We start from the raw sequence: 17492 nt of genomic DNA, 5'->3' as shown, positions 1-17492 counted from the left end.
TATGAACTAACCAGTACCCCGGAGCTCTTGTCTCTAGCTGCATATGTATCAAAAGATGGCCTAGTAGGCCATCACTGGAAAGAGAGGCCCATTGGACTTGCAAACTTTATATGCCCCAGTACAGGGGAAAGCCAGGGCCAAAAAGAGGGAGTGGGTGTGTAGGGGATTGGGGGGGTGGGTATGGGGGACTTTTGGTATAGCATTGGAAATGTAAATGAGGAAAATACCTAATGAAAAAATGAAAAAAAGGGACAACTTTAAAAAGAACATGAATGAACTACTCTGCATAAGTTCCCAGAAGTAACAGGATTTCAAACCAAACTCCCAGCACCAAGTGCAGAATATTCCCCTATGAGTTGTTAGCTAGACAATCTTCAGAGTTTCCAAAACCAATCAAGACTATTACCACTGCTCACCACAACTAAAATAAAACACTATTGCTGAAGACACTGCACTCAAGATACATAATACAGAAAAACCAAGCTGGTACTCCAAGTTGGAAACTTCTCCTTGCTGGCTGACATTTATAGACTCTTGATGCTAGAAGGTTCTATGCAGGCTATAGGGGAGAAAAGTGATCATATAAACCAAGAGTGATACAGTCCTGAACTGCATAACAAACTATGCTTATGGGTACAATAACAGTGTGAGTGTTCTGGGGATAACTTTCCTCTGATTGTATTTGAGGTTCCTCATTTATAATGGTATAGAACTATTCAAAACCTGTGGTGATGGAGGCCAAAGATCCTGAGAGGAATGCACTGCTGCTATGCAGTTAATTTGTCTTCTAATTCATAGTTACTCTATTTGGTTAGAGAAGCTTCTTTCCGCCAGTGACTGGATCCATAACTGGTTGAAGAGCTGAGAATGACTACTGAATGCTTGGCCCCCAATATGTCAAACATATCACCCCCTGTACTGGCTAATTTTGTGTCAACTTGACACAGCTGGCGTTATCACAGAGAAAGGAGCTTCAGTTGAGGTAATGCCTCCATGAGCTCCAACTGTAAGGCATTTTCTCAATGAGTGACCAAGTGGGGAGGGCCCCTTGTGGGTGGTGCCATCTCTGGGCTGGTAGTCTTGGGTTCTATAAGAGAGCAGGCTGAGCAAGCCAGGGGAGGCAAGCCAGTAAAGAACATCCGTCCATGGCCTCTGCATCAGCTCCTGCTTCCTGACCTGTTTGAGTTCCAGTCCTGACTTCCTTTGGTGATGAAGAGCAGTATGGAAGTGTAAGCCAAATAAACCCTTTCCTCCCCAACTTGCTTCTTGGTCATGATGTTTGTGCAGGAACAGAAACCCTGACTAAGACACCCCCTCTAAAGCCGAGGGACACTAGAAGAAGATTTACAAAGACTGTGAGAACCACACAACTGAACACCATCTTCTGGATAGAAGAAGGCCAAATGCAGTTGTGAACACAGCAGCGGTGACTGCACAGGCCTGAGACTGACAGAGGTAGAGATGTGGAGGGAATGAAGGAGGGATGAAGAGAGAAGTAAGGTAAAGAAGAAGGTAGACAGTTGTAGGGACAAATGGCGAATGGAAAGAGGAAGGAAGGAATGGTGGTTGAGGGAAGGAAGAGTAGGAGGCCAGGAGACTAGTTGGAACAGGAGTTGGTGGGAATATGAGGGGCATGTTAGAAGGTAGTTTGAGAACTACTGTAGTCACAGAAATTGCATACAAGTATGATATTGTCAATAATTTTTAAAGCAATTAAACAGTATTTTTAAAAGATTTAAGAAGCTACAAACACAATGAAAAATAATGTAAAATTTGCTTTAAAAAAGTTAAGAAAATACAACTAACCAAATGATTTAGCAATCTTATTTTATTATTTTATTTGAAATGAATTCATAAATTGACATTTTGTATAAAATGATAAAATCCCTAGTGTGACAGCAGACACTTGTAGTGTCAGCACCCAGGATGCTGAGGTCGTAGGTTAGGAAATTTGATGCCATTCTTGACTTATAAATTGAAACCTTCTCTCATAAACTCAAAATCCAAAGACCCAAAACAAAACCCTACACCATAAATACACAGAAAAACAGCATCAAGCCATCCCACTATGATTAGCTGTTAATGGAAGGTACCGACTTGACCCCTTTGCAAGCCAGTCTCTGTAACAAACAGTGCCAGAGGAAGCACCTCTGCCTCCCCTCAGGTCTAGGTTCTGCTCTTCAGTGTTCCCATTTTAGTAATCATTAAACGTAAGATGCTTTACTTACTCTTCTGTGCTGCACCTCACAATGCACAAGACCGGTAACTAATGTGACTTTGTTTGTTCTGTGCAGTGTTAGAAATTGGACCCAAGGCCTGGCACATGCTAGGCAAGTTCTTTACCATTAAGCTCCAATACCATATGTAAATATATTTACAGAAGCTTTTAGATATAACCAACTTACTATGAGTCACTCTGGGTTACAGAGGGCCCTGAGTCCATAGACACTGTCCTCACAAAAAGGCTATGTGAAGACACTGGCACAGAGGGCATACAGAACATCAAGTGATGGCACAGCACAGGCTGCAGAGTTGCAGCTGGCAGCCAGAGAATGTCAGGGCTGTTTGCCCCCACAAGAAGCTAAAAGAGGCAAGAAAGGATCTTTCTCTTACAGCATCTTCAAAGAGCAGGTTCTGCTGATACCTTGAGTTTTACTAGTTGGAATGGAAACTGTTAGGCAATACATCTGTGTTGTTCCATGTCACCTAAGTCATAGTCATTCCTTTTGGCAATGCCAGGTAACTAAAGCACCTATCATACTGCAAGATTTATGTTTGTGTGTTTTAATGACATTGTCTCTTCTACAAGTTCGATAACAAGTATGAATAGGTGTACTCTTTGTTTTGTTTTGTTTTTTCCTTTTCACATATAATGAGAGCCAAGTAAAAGGAAACCACTTTTATTTATTTTTATATGTATGTCTGTTTTTGCTAAGCTGAATGTATAAGTACATAATTGTGACAAAATACTAATCAGTGTCTTTCTTGATAGAAGCATTAGTAACAGGTGGGATATATACTTTTTGTATATTATATTAATTTTTATTTAGCTATAGAGAATAAGAAATAATATTTGCAGGAAAATGATTCTAAGTAGGAAACATCATACACACTGTGAGAGTGTAAACGTGTGTGTGTGTGTGTGCGTGCTGCAGCTAGAAAAGGTTGACTGAAGGTAAAGAAGAAAACAGAGGGAAGTGGAACACGTGAGATGAGGGCAGCAGGGGCTTTGGGAGAAGAAGGAAGAGGACAGCAAGAAGGACAGGGATGAGGGAGGGCAATGGGAAGGGAGACAAAAACAAAATATGCATGAAACACCATAATAGCAGCCATTATTCACATGATAGTTTAAATAATGAACAAAATAATAACAATAGAGAAGCAGCCTTTCTTCAAATCCTGAGTCTACATACCTTTTGAAATAACTTTGATTTAGAAACTATGATTCCCACCATTATTTAACATTTTATATAAAATCTAGTCAATGTACTGCACTGTAAAATATTTGTTATACATCCATAAGGGGTTAAAAATCTGTGAAAAACATTAAAAGCAAACATATATCTTTTAAAATACATGTATATATAAATATTATGTATGTATGTATGTATGTATGTATGTATGTATGTATTTAATGTGTATAGGTATTTTGCCTGCATATATGTCCATGCACCACATGTGTGCAGTGCCCATGGAAGTACCCATCCATCAGAAACTGAAGTAACAGATAGTTGTGAGTGGCAGTGTGGGTGCTGAGAGCTGAACACAGGTCGTCCTCTGTCTAAGCAACAAGGGTTCTTAACTATTGAACAACCCCTCTAGCCGCCAAAAGTATATGACTTTTAACCATAAACATCAAAAATATCATAGATGGTACTCTAAAGAAAAGATATTTTCAAAGAAAAGATATTCTCCAAGTCCTGTTTCTTATGAACATAGAAAGCAAATTCTAAATGTAACCATCAAAGAAAAGGGCTCAGGAACAGGACAATTGTACTCAACAGGGAAGACAGACTGCCACATTGAACATCAAGAGTAACTATAAGCTTTAGTAATGATGTCAGCTAAGCCAGAGAAACTATCCAGCCTAAGCAATGGAGACTTTCATTGAAGAGAAGTTACATAGCAACAGTCAAGACAGATGGAGAGAGGGAGAAAGACTCCAAGTGAAACTGAAAAAACAGAAGAAGTCATGCACACAAAAACAATGACATTAGATTCCAGTCTTTCACTAATCACAACAAAGCAACAGCTATGGAGGTAAAAGACTCCTGTAAAAGCAAAACTGTCAGACGTTTGGTAAAGCTTCTGTTGACGCATCCTGCACTTTCAGTAGAGAGAGATTTGTTTAACAAGACACAAAAGGCAGGACTCATGGCAATGCACTGGGGAGGCTAGAGTTGAAGGCCAGCCTTAACAACATAATAAGTACAGGCTAGCCTGAGGTAAAACCAGACCTTGTTTCAAACAAAGGAAAGGAAAGAGAAGGAGACTGGGAAAGGAAAAAATAGAAACAGAAGGGGAGGAAAGGATGAGAGTGGGGAGGGAGGAGAAGGGAAGGGAAGGGGAAGGTATAAGAAACAGGAAAGGGGGAAATGAAGGCAAGGGGAGTAAAGGGAGAGGAAGAGAGGAAACATGAAAGGAGATGAAGAAAGAAGAGTGGAAAAAGAAGCTGCAGGCAGGGAAAATAGGAAAAAATGCATCAAGTTTAAAGGATGGTTAAATCTGATGAAGTTACAGGCTTCCTTCATTCAAAGATCACCTCTCCCTCTAAAGCCCATTAGCTGATTGTTATAACCTAGGGACACTGCCTCTCTCCAAAGCTGTATTCCTTTCAGGACTGGTGAAGCTTGCACCTGACATGTGAGAAGGCCAATGGGCCTTCCTGAAGCCTCCATCCTGAGGCTCACCATCTCCTCACTCAACAAGCTCCATTTTAGTGTGCTTTCCATTACTGAGATAAAACACCAGGACCAAAAGCAACTTGTACAGAGAGGGCTTTATTTTGCTTCCACGTCTACATTATAGTCCATCATCTAAGGAAATCAAAGCAGAAACTCAAGGCAGGGACAAGAACCTGGTGCAGAAGTCATGGAGGAATGCTCAGCCTGCTTTCTTATATAACCAAGGATCACCAGACCAGGGGCAGTACAGTACAGTACAGTCCTCAGTGAACTGGGCCCTCCCATATTAAGAAAACATACCACAGGATTGCCCATAGGCCAATCTGATGGAAAGATTTTCTAAACTGACATTCCTTCTTCCAAAATAATTCTAAATTTCCTCATGTTGACATAAAACTAGGCAGCACAAGCTCTCACCAAGCAATGAAGAACTTGATCTCCTATTTTCCTGACTATATCTCAGAATGACAAACACCAAGGACATGAGTTCACAGTCCAACATAACTGCGACCTGTGAAAGGTATATCGCTAAAACTTATTGTTAAAGACAATGCAATTGTACAAGATTGCTTTCTATTACTGTGACAGACAAAAGCAACACAGGAGAAAAGGGTTGATTTCAGCTCACACTTCAGGTCACAGTGCATCAGTGGGGAAAGTGAAGGCAGGAGCACCAACAGGAGATAAAGGAGAAACTCTGAAGAAATGCTGGCTACTGTGTCTTTCACTAGCTCTTGCTTCACCACTTACATATACCAAACATACCCATCTATGGTTAGTGTGCCCATAATATACTGGACTCTCTCATATCTATCATAAGTCAAGACAACCACTCATAGACATGGCCACAAGACAGTCTGATCTAGACAATTCTCCAGTTGAGGGTTCTCCTCCTCTAGGTTGTGTGAAGTTGAGAGTAAAAACATACCAGGACAACAATATGGATCATGTTGTCATTCATAATATACAGAACATTATTATAATAATAAATATACTCAAGATAGTATGCACAAATGACACGAGGAACTGGTTAGGAGGGCTTTTTCAGAGTCAAACAAAAATACTGGGCATGGAAAAAAGTTAAAAGTGTAACAAATCTATTAAAGAATGGATTGATGAAAATAGAATAAAATAAGAAGCATTCACAGATAGAAATAAAGAACAGTGAGAAATTATAAGGCCTAGGAGAAAGAAAATACAAAATAAGGCCTAAGCGAAGATCTTTTTTGAAAAATAATTTCTATGAAGACATTTATCATAACAAATGAAAAAATATTTAAAGGCCTCAAAATAATGAAAAATGACATTTTTAGAAACACCATAGTGACATGACAGTTAGTGTATGTGAAATCTAGGAATCTGCTAGTGTTTAAAACTACTTATTCACTTGGAAAGCACTAGGGGCCACATCCTTTTCTAATGTGCACCTGCCAGCATAGCCCACAGGTTGTCTGCTGAGTAACCGTCTGACTGACACTGACACTCTCTTCCTTGTGAGCGCCTTGGTTTTCACTGTCTTCTCTGGGAGGTCAGATAGTAGTGCGTTACAGCCTGCCATTAGCAAACTGCACCAAACCCAGAGCCTTCCTTCTCTTCAGAAAAATCACCCAGCTTTTTCCTGAGGAGTTAGGAGTCAGACAACCCAGTTCATATGGGGGAGTCCATAGAGACACAGCATCCTGTTGGTGCTCATTCCCTCGTTTTAAAAGCTGCATCAGAGACATCTGAGCCACACGCAAATGCCCTCACCTTTATTGCTGCTAACAGACCCAAGAGTGTCAACACTGCAGGCCTGATGCCTCTACAGCTCTGAGTCCTGTGCTTTCTTGAACCTGTCAGATCAATTTCAACTCTTCTGCTGCATTTCCAGTGCTGTTATGACTGGAATCTGAACTGTTCCCCACAGGGTCATGTTTTGAAAGCTTTGTCTCCAAGTAGCTGTGCTGTTTCAGGAACCTGTCAAGCCTTTAAGAGGTGGGACTCTGACTGGCTAAAGACATGTCTTTGAAGGATAGTTTCTGTATCCTGGATCTGTTGGTAATTTCTTTGCATCTTAGCCTGATGTTATATAAGGAACCTCTGTGACATGTTCCTGTCATCATGAACTTCACAGGCCTTCCCTGGTATCACAGACCCTCAGCAACAGTCAGTCAAAAGAAAACTTTCCTTGCATAGTATCCGTAAGGTATTTTGTCACAATGACATAAATGTTAACAAATACAAACTCCAAAAATTATACTAACCTCGTATGTTCTTTTCCATCTTCATTTCTGACTTTATCTCTTTCTCATCATTTTTACAAGGAGCCAAAAATCCTATCCTCAAGTCAGTGTTGGTTTCTTAAAGTAGTCTGTCTTTTTTACTTATATAACTCTATTTTTCTTATATGTTTCATTTTCAAAGATAGTATCAATAACTAAATATTAAAAGTTTATTATGTATATGTCAATTTAATATTTCCAATAACTTCCTATTATTTTTGTACTACAAAATGAGAAAACTTGACATTCAAAGCATTAAGAAGCCATATAAACTGTTAACAATTTGAGATTTCTCCAAGTGACATATATATATATGGTGCCTCAGATAATGCTCTACTAAGAAAATGTGTCAGGAACACTTCTTACTTTCTTCACACCAACTTTAAATATTTTCAGAAAAACACTTGTATCTTAGGTTTAAAAGAATTTTAAAGAGAAAAATTATTTCTGAATTAGAAATTAATGAAAAAAATTTGCAACCACTTCTAAGAGATTGAGAAGTGTAAGTAACACAGAAGAGTCAGGCTCGGCCTCTTAGTGAACTCCTAGGCCTGTCCACTGCTTCTGTCTCCTAAAAGAAAAGAATGCTCAAGGATGGCCTAGTCGGGCATCAATGTGAGGAGAAGCCCTTGGTCCTGTGGAGGCTCCATGCCCCAGTATAGGGGAATGCCAGGACAGGGAAGCGGGAGTGAGTGGATTGGTGAGCAAGGAGAGGGGAGAAGGGGATAGAGGGAGGGGATTTTCTGGGGGGAAGGGGGGAACCAGGAACAGGGATAACATTTGAAATGTAAATAAAAAATATCCAATAAAAAAGAAAGTAATGGTCTTCCTTTAAATTTCATAACAAGTTTATAGAAAGTACCTATCAGTGAAGCATGAGGTCATGGAAACTAAGATGAGTGTGCAAAGTCAGACAGAGAAGACAGCACTCACTGTGGACTGCATCTGCACCACATAGTCTCCCTCCATTTTACTCAGCCGCACATTTGTGTCCTCCAGCAGTTCCTGAATGGTCTCCGTATGGTGCTTTTGAAGCTCAAATTTTTCCTTTTCCATTTCTGCTACAGCATTGTGAAGCTGCACAATGAAGTCAAGAGTCTTTCACTACCATGGAATATGCCATTTTGAAATTCAATAAATGCTTTTCAATATTCCTATTTATATCTATAAAATAATTTGAACAAAAATCTAAAACCCACAAGTAAAAATACCATACAAAGAAGATACAAATTTTTCCTCTGTTTTCCTGAACAGAAAATTTCAATAGGCAGATATTAAAGAAATGTCCTATCTTGTGTAGAAATTAAGTAAACCTGATTGATAACATATTTCTCAATTAAACATTATTATTAGTGGTCTTCAAAATACAAACAGAAAGACACATACTAACAATCTTGCTGTTTCTTGAGAACAGTGTCTCAGCGTCTGCAGCATTTGTTTCAGGTGTACAATATAAATGTGGAAATGCTTCCTATGCAAGTTCCCAACAAGAAACTTGCTTGGCATTCCATCACCAATAAACCTCAAACCCAGAGATCACGGTTATGAGTGGAGTACACAGAGCAAGGCTGATAACAAAGAAGGATTGTCCATCACAAGTGCTGAGTGCAAAGGTCTTAACTGATCAGTATTCTTATGTTATGTTGCTTAAATGGCTGAAGCTTTAACAAAAACACCATGAACTAAGGTAAAAGAACCGAAGCCAAAAGTGGAGAGGCAGACAGGTTTCAGTGGCGAGCTGAGGCTGGAAACTGCTCTTAGCCCATAGCCATCCCCTCTTTCATCTTACTGAGAACTGAGCTTTAACTTACATTAGTGCCAGTCGTGAGATGGGGAGCTCAGGAATTAGAAAGTCTAACAGATGCCTTTGACTCACTGTCCATGAACAGAGAGAAAGGCGGGGCTAAGGAAGGCAGTGCGAATTCCTATCTGGCAGGGAAGACACTGGAGGAACAGGAGGCCGAGTCATGGTGAGAACCAGATGCAGACAGGCAAGATGCAGGAAGGCTGAGTCATGGTGAGAACCAGATGCAGACAGGCAAGATGCAGGCCCGACTGGGAAGTCTCAAGGACTGTGATTCTAGTTTCTAGCTTAGCAAGAAGAGTGAGGATGCTCAGAAGCAGCCGTGCAGGAGGCCCTTCAGCTTTGCAAATGTAATACAGGCAGTTTTGACTACTCTAAGCACTCCTTCAAATCTCACCAGCTGAATCTGTGATTTTCTGAAGTCTGCCTTCATACCAGGGGTACACGTAGAACCAAAGTGATCCAAGATGATCACTAAGCCCCAGTGTCTGCACCTCAATGCTTCCCCAGTGCATGCGAGCAAAACTACCCGCTATGAATTTTACTCACATCAAACAACTTTGTACTATCAACTTCAGCCTGGGCTAGATAATGATACCTGGCATTTTAAGAGAGAAATGACACAAATCCCAAATTGAAACCATTATTTCCATAATCATATTAGTTAAAACCTATTGGCTATGACAAAAAATACAAAACATTACCTCAATTAAAAATAAGTAAAAAATATGACTTTAAAACAAAACTATTTCTAGAATATAGACTTTGAGATGAAAATATACCAGAACAGGAGCACCAGCCATTTCGAGCTTCTCCTGGAGCTTTCCGCATTTCCTGCACTTGCTAACATGTCCCTCTCGGATGCGCACAGTCCTGGGGCTGACTTGCAGAGCTTACCTTTTTTTCCCAATCATTATTCAGAGACTCTGTGCTTTGCTCACAGATCTTCTTCAACTCGGTTATCTGGTTTTCTTTAGTTTCTCTGATAACCTGACAGTCACGGATAAGGATCTGAACTGTCAAAAACAATGGGAATACAGTTAAACCAGTTCTAGGAACCATATTAGAATTTGATATCTAAATGATACATTTAGTAGATAGTTTTCACTAACTTACTTTTCTAAAAACTCCTCTCATTTCATTGCTTTTTTGCCATTTCTATAATCATAGAAGAAACTGATTAATTAGTCTTTATTCTTTCCCTAGAACATTTAAAAAGCATGCTAGTCTCAAGAATTTCTCCTCTAATATGGCAGATCTGACAGGAGGGCCAGCTGGGAATCATGCTAAAGTTCTACTCCCCTAAAGGAGTAGTAAAGGTCAAGGGCTCTAACTGGGAAGACAGCTCTTTATAATCCAGCTGCTCTTGGCTCCATCTCATCTCTTCCACATCACAAAACAGCACTATAAACACAACAACTTCTCTGCGGGCTCCTGTGGACATGCACTCATGCTACCAACGCCATCACCTACTTCTTTATATATCCTCCTTCTACTGTGGAAAAGTTTCTGCTTATGGAGTATCAGCTCGGGTATAGTCTCTTAAAGATACCAACCAAATAGATTCTTCCCCTTGAAAAGAGAGAAAGAAACCCCTCTAATTTGCACAAAATCCAGTCTCTAGACATATATGTAGGCAGAATATTGTACACAAAATAAATAAAGCTTTCTTAAAACTGGAGGATATTTTAATTTTTTAATTTATTTTATGTATATCAGTGCTCTGCTGCATGTACACCTGCATGCCAAAAGAGAATATCAGATCCCTTTATAGATGGTCATAAGCCACCCATATTGGAATTAAACTCAGGATCTCTGAAAGAAGAGCCAGTGAGCTTAACCACTTAGCCATCTCTCCAGTCCATAAATAATCTTAAGAAAAGAAAACATTCTTGCTTTTTAAAAAAATTGCTGAACCACACTTTTATTACTAATGATGGTGTATGGATATCCATATGGATTTGTACTTTGATGCACATGAGTGCATACATCTGTGTTGATAATTACTTCTCATTAATACATCTTGATATAGTTGTTTGTAAAATGCACACTATATAAAACATTATAAAATGTTTGTAGAATTTAATAATGATTAAACACTGTATGCCCATAAGAACATTATCCAAAGCAAATTAATGTAGCATACAAGCACAAGGCAGTGACCTTATATAATTTTGTTGTCCATGGTATAAGTGACCATGATGGGCACTTGGTCATGAGCTACCCCACCATTAAAGATCCCATAGAATATTCAAGTACACACACACACACACACACACACATTTTTGTGAGTTCCAGACCTAGTTGTGAATTGTTCTGTATACAGAGTATAAACATCTTCAAACTGACAAGGTCATTTGTGATGGTCTCCCACCGTTTCTACTACTGTTAAAAACAGCACATTATAACTGCAGTCCGGTCTGCCTAGTTATTTGTTTCCAAACAGTGTGAGTCTGATACAGTCTGATATACTCTGTGAGTGAACTTCTCCCTTCCTCAACCCCGCACTTCTACAAGGATGCCTTTCTAACTGAGCAAAACGTCTTCCTCCTTGAACTCTCCCTGACTCTAACCACATCTAACTCTCTATATCTATGTTGCATCTTTCCATCTTACCCATTTGTTTTCCCACATATATAGACACATTTCCCATGTCATTCATTCATTATTTTTCTTGTCTATGTATCTGCTACTGTGTTCTTACCTGAAAACCTCCAAATCTAGCTTCTAATGTGAAATGTTAAAATACAAATATAATCACAATGCGCTAACTATAAAATGCCCATTGCTCACAAACAGCTACAGTATTAGTGCACAATTCCCATATTTTTCCAAAATGGCCAGGCTTGTGAAGACCACTCAGCTAGCTGTGCCTCCTAGAGAGCACTTTTCACACACTACAAATTCCTCCCATCAAAGTACTGGCCAGGCTTGACCCCACCTGGCTTGTAAGGTCCGGTGAGACTGGGCATGCTTGGGGTATGCCTGTAGACTCATCAAGCTTCTTGCATTTAACTTTTTACTAGTTCTTTTTTTTAAAGCTGTTTTGTTTTCTTCCTTTTCTCTAAACTATAGACATTTATCATTTAGTGCCATCTCACTATTACTATCTCAGCGCTTTTCCTTAATTCCCTCAAAGATGAATGTGAGTTGTGTCTCCTACACTATTCAAAGAATTGGCATTTACCTGTACACATTGTTACCAGGGTTTTCAGTTACATATAGCAAGGCTCTCTGTACATACGGTTTTTGGAACTATAAAAGAGTTAAGGATTCAAGCATAGATGTCCTCTATATCTTTTTACACCACGAATATAAGTGAGGTTCTTTCAACCTATGATATCCATTCTGCATTTAGAATTCACTTCTTGCTTTAAAAAAAAAGCCTGAATATTTTTCAAGTTTAAAGATGTTTGAGATGCCTAACATGAAATTGAGTGAGAAAGAAAATCTAGAAGTATCAAATACTTTAGCTATCACTGATAACAATTACAAAAAAATATCCAATTTACCTGTTAATTCTCACATGTAACTGCCCCACTAAACTGTTAGGAACATTACTATCCATTCTACTACAGTAGGTTTGCTCTGGGAGAAACTCAATAAACTTGGCAGCACCCTAGATCAAAGTCCTCCTTTGCCCTCATTCTTACTCATTGCCTACATCTCTTCTGTTAACCAGATCTTAATCCCTCAGTTCCACACTTAACTAATCCCAAGGCCTGAACTCAAACATTCTAACCCTTTATCAAAGCATGAGCAAAATTACACAAGTGGATACAGACAGACAGAGCCACAAGTCTGCGGACTAGAGATGTGCTCAGTGGTCAAACATTTGCCCCGTGTATATACACACACACAAAACTCACCAATTTTATTCTCCCTACACCAATACAAGAAACTTCTCTTTTCAACTAATCAAATAATGTCCAAACTCAAACAAATGTTACTTTCTCAAAACATGCTATCTCCCTTGTGAACACTTGAGAACTTTAATTCTGGTTCATGGTTACTTACATGCTTGGTTTTTTTCTTCTCAATGAATGCAGGAAATTAAACTAAAAATATCCAATTTACTGTATAAGTGGGAAATATAGTAAAGATTTTTTTATCAATTCCAACTGCCATTGCACAACACACACACACATACACACACACTTACTGTGCCTAGTTACATGAAAGCCCATACAAATTTCATGTATTGTTGGAAGCTCACAGTCTCAGAAATGAAATTTTACTTTTACATTTTAAATTGTTAAAATAAATGTAAACTGCTATTGGAAGATTTACGTCAGACGCCACCTTTCTTTTCAAGCTTCCGTATGGTCTCCTCAGTTTCAGTTTGTTTCTTTCTGTATAAGATTTTCAACTCTTCTAATTCATTATTCTTTCTTTCTAAAATCTGAAAAAACAATGTATAGTACTTTAGTATATAAAATTAGCATAGAATATGTAATTATAAGTGAACACAGTATTTTGCAAGTCTATCAGTTTCATAAATGATTCCACCTAAATACAAAAATTACTTTATATACAGTGATAAAATGTTAATATACTAGAATTACTAATTTTAGAATGTTTTGTATAGACTTTTCAGTACAATTTTAAGAAGACTATGAATAAAAATTACATGACTCCCTAGAACATGGTTTGGAAATTAAACTGTCAAAAAGTAGCAAAGAGACACCATCAGAAACAGCTCTTGGGCCATGCATGGCATACAGTGTCCTTCATGCAGACATGCAGGGTCCCTGCCACCAGTGTCCTGCTGTCCTGCTGTCCTGCTGCTTAAAGCCAAGGTCTCTTCCAAGATGCTCATTTACAACAAGCTCCATTCTGGGTGTTTTGTGAATCAGAAAAATAAATGAACTCAAAATGTCAAAAACATTAATAAGTTTTACACCATTTATGTTTTACTAGTTGTTTCAAATATAACCACTTAATAAATATAGCTATGCCTTTATACTTTGGAATAAAAAATCAAATTAAAAAGAGGAAACTTAATAAACAGTAGAAAATGTTGCCCAGGAGTGCAAAGGAAACCCAGAGTGAGGAGCAAGTGGGCCTGGCTGCTGCCCTCACAATGCAGCTGGACTCCCACACGCCCTAAACCTAAGTAAGGTTGTCCAATGACCCCAAAGTAGTGTCCCTTGGTGTTTTTATTAGTAGCATTCTACTTTACCTTTCTTGTTTCAACCTCAACCCTAAGGCTGCTGGACCATATCCCACAAAACATGAGCCAAAATAATTTCCCTTTCTTAAGCTGCTTTTTCTCAGGTACTTGGTATAAGTGGTACAAAATTAATGAACATAATAAGTTGTGACCACAAAGTGAGGTCACTGCGGTGATAAGCTTGATGGTGTAGTTCTTCGGACTTTGGAACTGGTCTGCAGGAGGGCAGGGGAAGATGTGAGAGCTGCCAGCTAAAGAAACCCTACAGTGCCACACATGGAGCTTAAGAAGCCCTTCCGGCTCAAGGTTGGGAAACTAGGAGACCAAAAAAATAGAGATATTGTATCAGAAGGGGTCATGGACTTATCAGAAGCTGGTCTAGATGCCATTCATGTTTTACTCTGGCAAAGAATTTGACTTCATTCTGCTCATATCCTGAAAATACATGACTGAAAATGCTTAACTAAAATGTCACAGACAAATCGGTGAAAGACAACTCTGAGAAAGCAAAATTAGCCATGCTGCAGCCTAGTTACCAGTTCCTGTTTTAGTTGGATTTATAGAGAATGAGAACAGAAAGAAATGTACAATTTGACAAAAGAAAACAAAAGTTTGAATCTAGTTAAAACTGAGGACAGAGAAGGTGGGGACAAAATGTGTATTTGCTCAATAGAATAGTACCATTAGAGAGAAATCAGCTTCAGTGCTGGGCCAACAGGAAAGGAGGCCTAATGTTCAAGATTTCACACATACAGAGCAGCAGGATTAGAGCAATGCAAAGTTATCCAAAGCTTCCCATTTGAAAAGAGAGTGAGTAAACACAGAGAGCCAGAAGGGAATTCTGCTCAAGCAGGGTTACCTAGCTAAGTGTTTTTACCAGGTTTACACTCAAAGACCCACAGATGAAATCCTGTAATCCAGCTCTGGACCAAGGGGTCCAGGATACATCTCAAGCTGCTATGAAGACATAACGTTGTCCATGTGGTGCTGGTTTTGCAACTATGAAGAGTGAGATAACAAACAAAGGCTTGTGCAGAGTTCTAGAAAGTAACCGAGGCAGGCAAAGGCCCACGAGAGAGTTGTGTTGTAGGCAACTGAGCTGGGGAAGCAAAGCTAACCAAGCTCCAGGGAGAAGCCATGTGACACCACCACGACCCACACATGCCTAGGATGGAGCTGAGGGTCTGGTATTCCTATCACACCTTTCAGTGCTACTTTGGTCTGGTCTAGTCTCCCTTCCTTCACTCTGGAATGGAAATGGTTCATCCCATGACATTATGTGCTGAAAACATATAACTGAAAAAGGCTCATATTTAAGGGACTGCCTTGAGTCTGAGAAGAGACATGGCGTTTGCTCTTTTGAACAGTACTGAAACTATGAGACTATGGAATTTTTAAAGGCTTAACTGAATGCATTTTGAATTTTGAGAAGGCCAAGATCTCCCAGGTCCCAATATTTGGAATATTTGGTTTGCATATAAAATGCCCTCTGCAGGCTCTGGTATTTGAACATCTACTTCCCAGCTGATAGTACTAGTTTGAGAGACTGTGGACCATTTGGAAGATGGGGTCTCACTGGAGGAAGTAGGGCTTTGGTGTCAGGAATAGAGATGCATTTCCCCCCAACTTTCTCCATAGTGTCCTCTAAAATGATAAGCCAAGAAAAAGAAAAAGAAAAGCCTTTCTCCCATGTTTCTTGTCAAGCATCGCTCATGATGATAAAAAAGCTAACTGGGTTGGGGAGGGAGGACAAAATGGTAAGCACCAGGCTCAGTGAAAGACTGTGTCTCTGAAAATGAATTGGAAAATGATAGAGGGAGATATGAAAAGTAGGCCTCTAGCCTTCACAGGCACATGTGATAGGAATACACCCATATACACATTTTGCATATGCACACACACCACATATACACATGCATGTCCATACACACCATAGGTACACATATATACATGCATGTGCACACACACATGTACACATGCATGTCTATACATACCACATGGACACATGCATGTGCACACACACACACACACACACACACAGGATGACTCAAATAATATGCTTGACTTAATACTAAAGTATTTTCGGTTCAGAGATGTTTGCATACACGATAGAGTGGCCTCGGTTTTCTGCCTTTGCCCTGCTTTGTTTTCCTTTGTTTAATTCTGGTGGTGCATACCAGCTACTCTAGAGACCAAGGCAAGAGGAAGATGAGGTCATGGTGTGCCTGGACTACAGATGTGTTTAAGGCCAGCCTGAGCCCCTAGTGCTAGGATTAGTATGCCTAGCTGATTCTGTCTTCGTTATTCAGTTTGGGGTAGCAGACACATAGGCTTAGTTTTTAAAGAACATGTGTAAACTTTCTATTTGTACAAACCTCATGCATTTAAAACACATCATTAGCACAAAAATGTTTAATAATTATAAAAATATAGCATGAACTAAAATTCTATATAGCAAAGCATAGCTGATGTTTGCTGAGACACTAGGAGAGATACAAATTCAATTAAAGTATTAAAAAATTGGGGTCAAACCAATTAAAGAAAACACATAGTGGAACTTGTGGTTCTAGCTCTATATGTAGCAAAGGATGGCCTGATCGGTTATCAATGGGAGGAGAGGCCCTTAGTCCTGTGAAGGCTCTATGCCCCAGTATAGGGGAATGCCAGGACTAGGAATGAGAGTGGGTGGGTTGGGGAGCAGGGGGGAGAGAGAGGATTTTCAGAGGGGAAACTAGGAAAGGGTATAACATTTGAAATGTAAATAAAGAAAATATCTAATTAAAAAAAGAAATTAATTTGCATCACACACACACACAATTGGGGTCAAGTACAGAGCTATAACTTAACTACTTGAGAGCCTGACACAGGATGGCCACAGAGTAAGCTTAAGGCCAGGCTAGACACTGATCTAGATACTCTCTCAAACATATTTTTTTTAAATGGGTGGGAAGGTAGGCTAATAGTAGTATAGTACTTCCCTAGCATTTATGAATCCTTGGCTCATAAGACACATAATAAGTGAGTAAATAAATAAACAAATATAGACAGATACTGAAAACTGGAAGGCAAAATCTGAGAGACATACTCAAAAAAGGAAGCCTGACGGTCCATGCCAACATCACACTACATGTGGTCAACAGCAAACAAAACGAAGTCCAAGAGGTTGCTTGTTTGTTTTATTGTTGCTTTGTGCATCACAGACCCACGGGACAATTAACTTTATTTGAAATAAAAGCTCTATTCTATAGGCATCTGGGTCTTTGCTGTGAGTAGACCAAGAGTTCTTTCTGAATCTAAGGAGAGCAAGGTGCAGTGGCACTCAGGAGCCTCGGTGAAAAGAACAGGGCTTG

General features: G+C 39.4%; 1 protein-coding gene across 1 annotated transcript in view; it reads right to left on the bottom strand.

Moving 5' to 3' along the window:
• The window catches only part of Cep112 (centrosomal protein 112), a 370253-nt gene that overhangs the window by 322640 nt on the left and 30121 nt on the right, over positions 1-17492 (bottom strand). Inside the window, exons 6-8 of the mRNA XM_029484236.1 lie at positions 13272-13371; positions 9867-9985; positions 8099-8242 (exon numbers count right to left, since the gene is read on the bottom strand). Coding sequence (XP_029340096.1) covers positions 8099-8242; positions 9867-9985; positions 13272-13371 — 363 coding nt within the window. The remainder of the gene's footprint in view (positions 1-8098; positions 8243-9866; positions 9986-13271; positions 13372-17492) is intronic.

Source organism: Mus caroli, chromosome 11 (genome assembly GCF_900094665.2).
Source record: "Mus caroli chromosome 11, CAROLI_EIJ_v1.1, whole genome shotgun sequence".
In the NCBI taxonomy this organism is placed as follows: Eukaryota; Metazoa; Chordata; class Mammalia; order Rodentia; family Muridae; genus Mus; species Mus caroli.
This window is presented reverse-complemented; position numbering and strand designations above follow the sequence as displayed.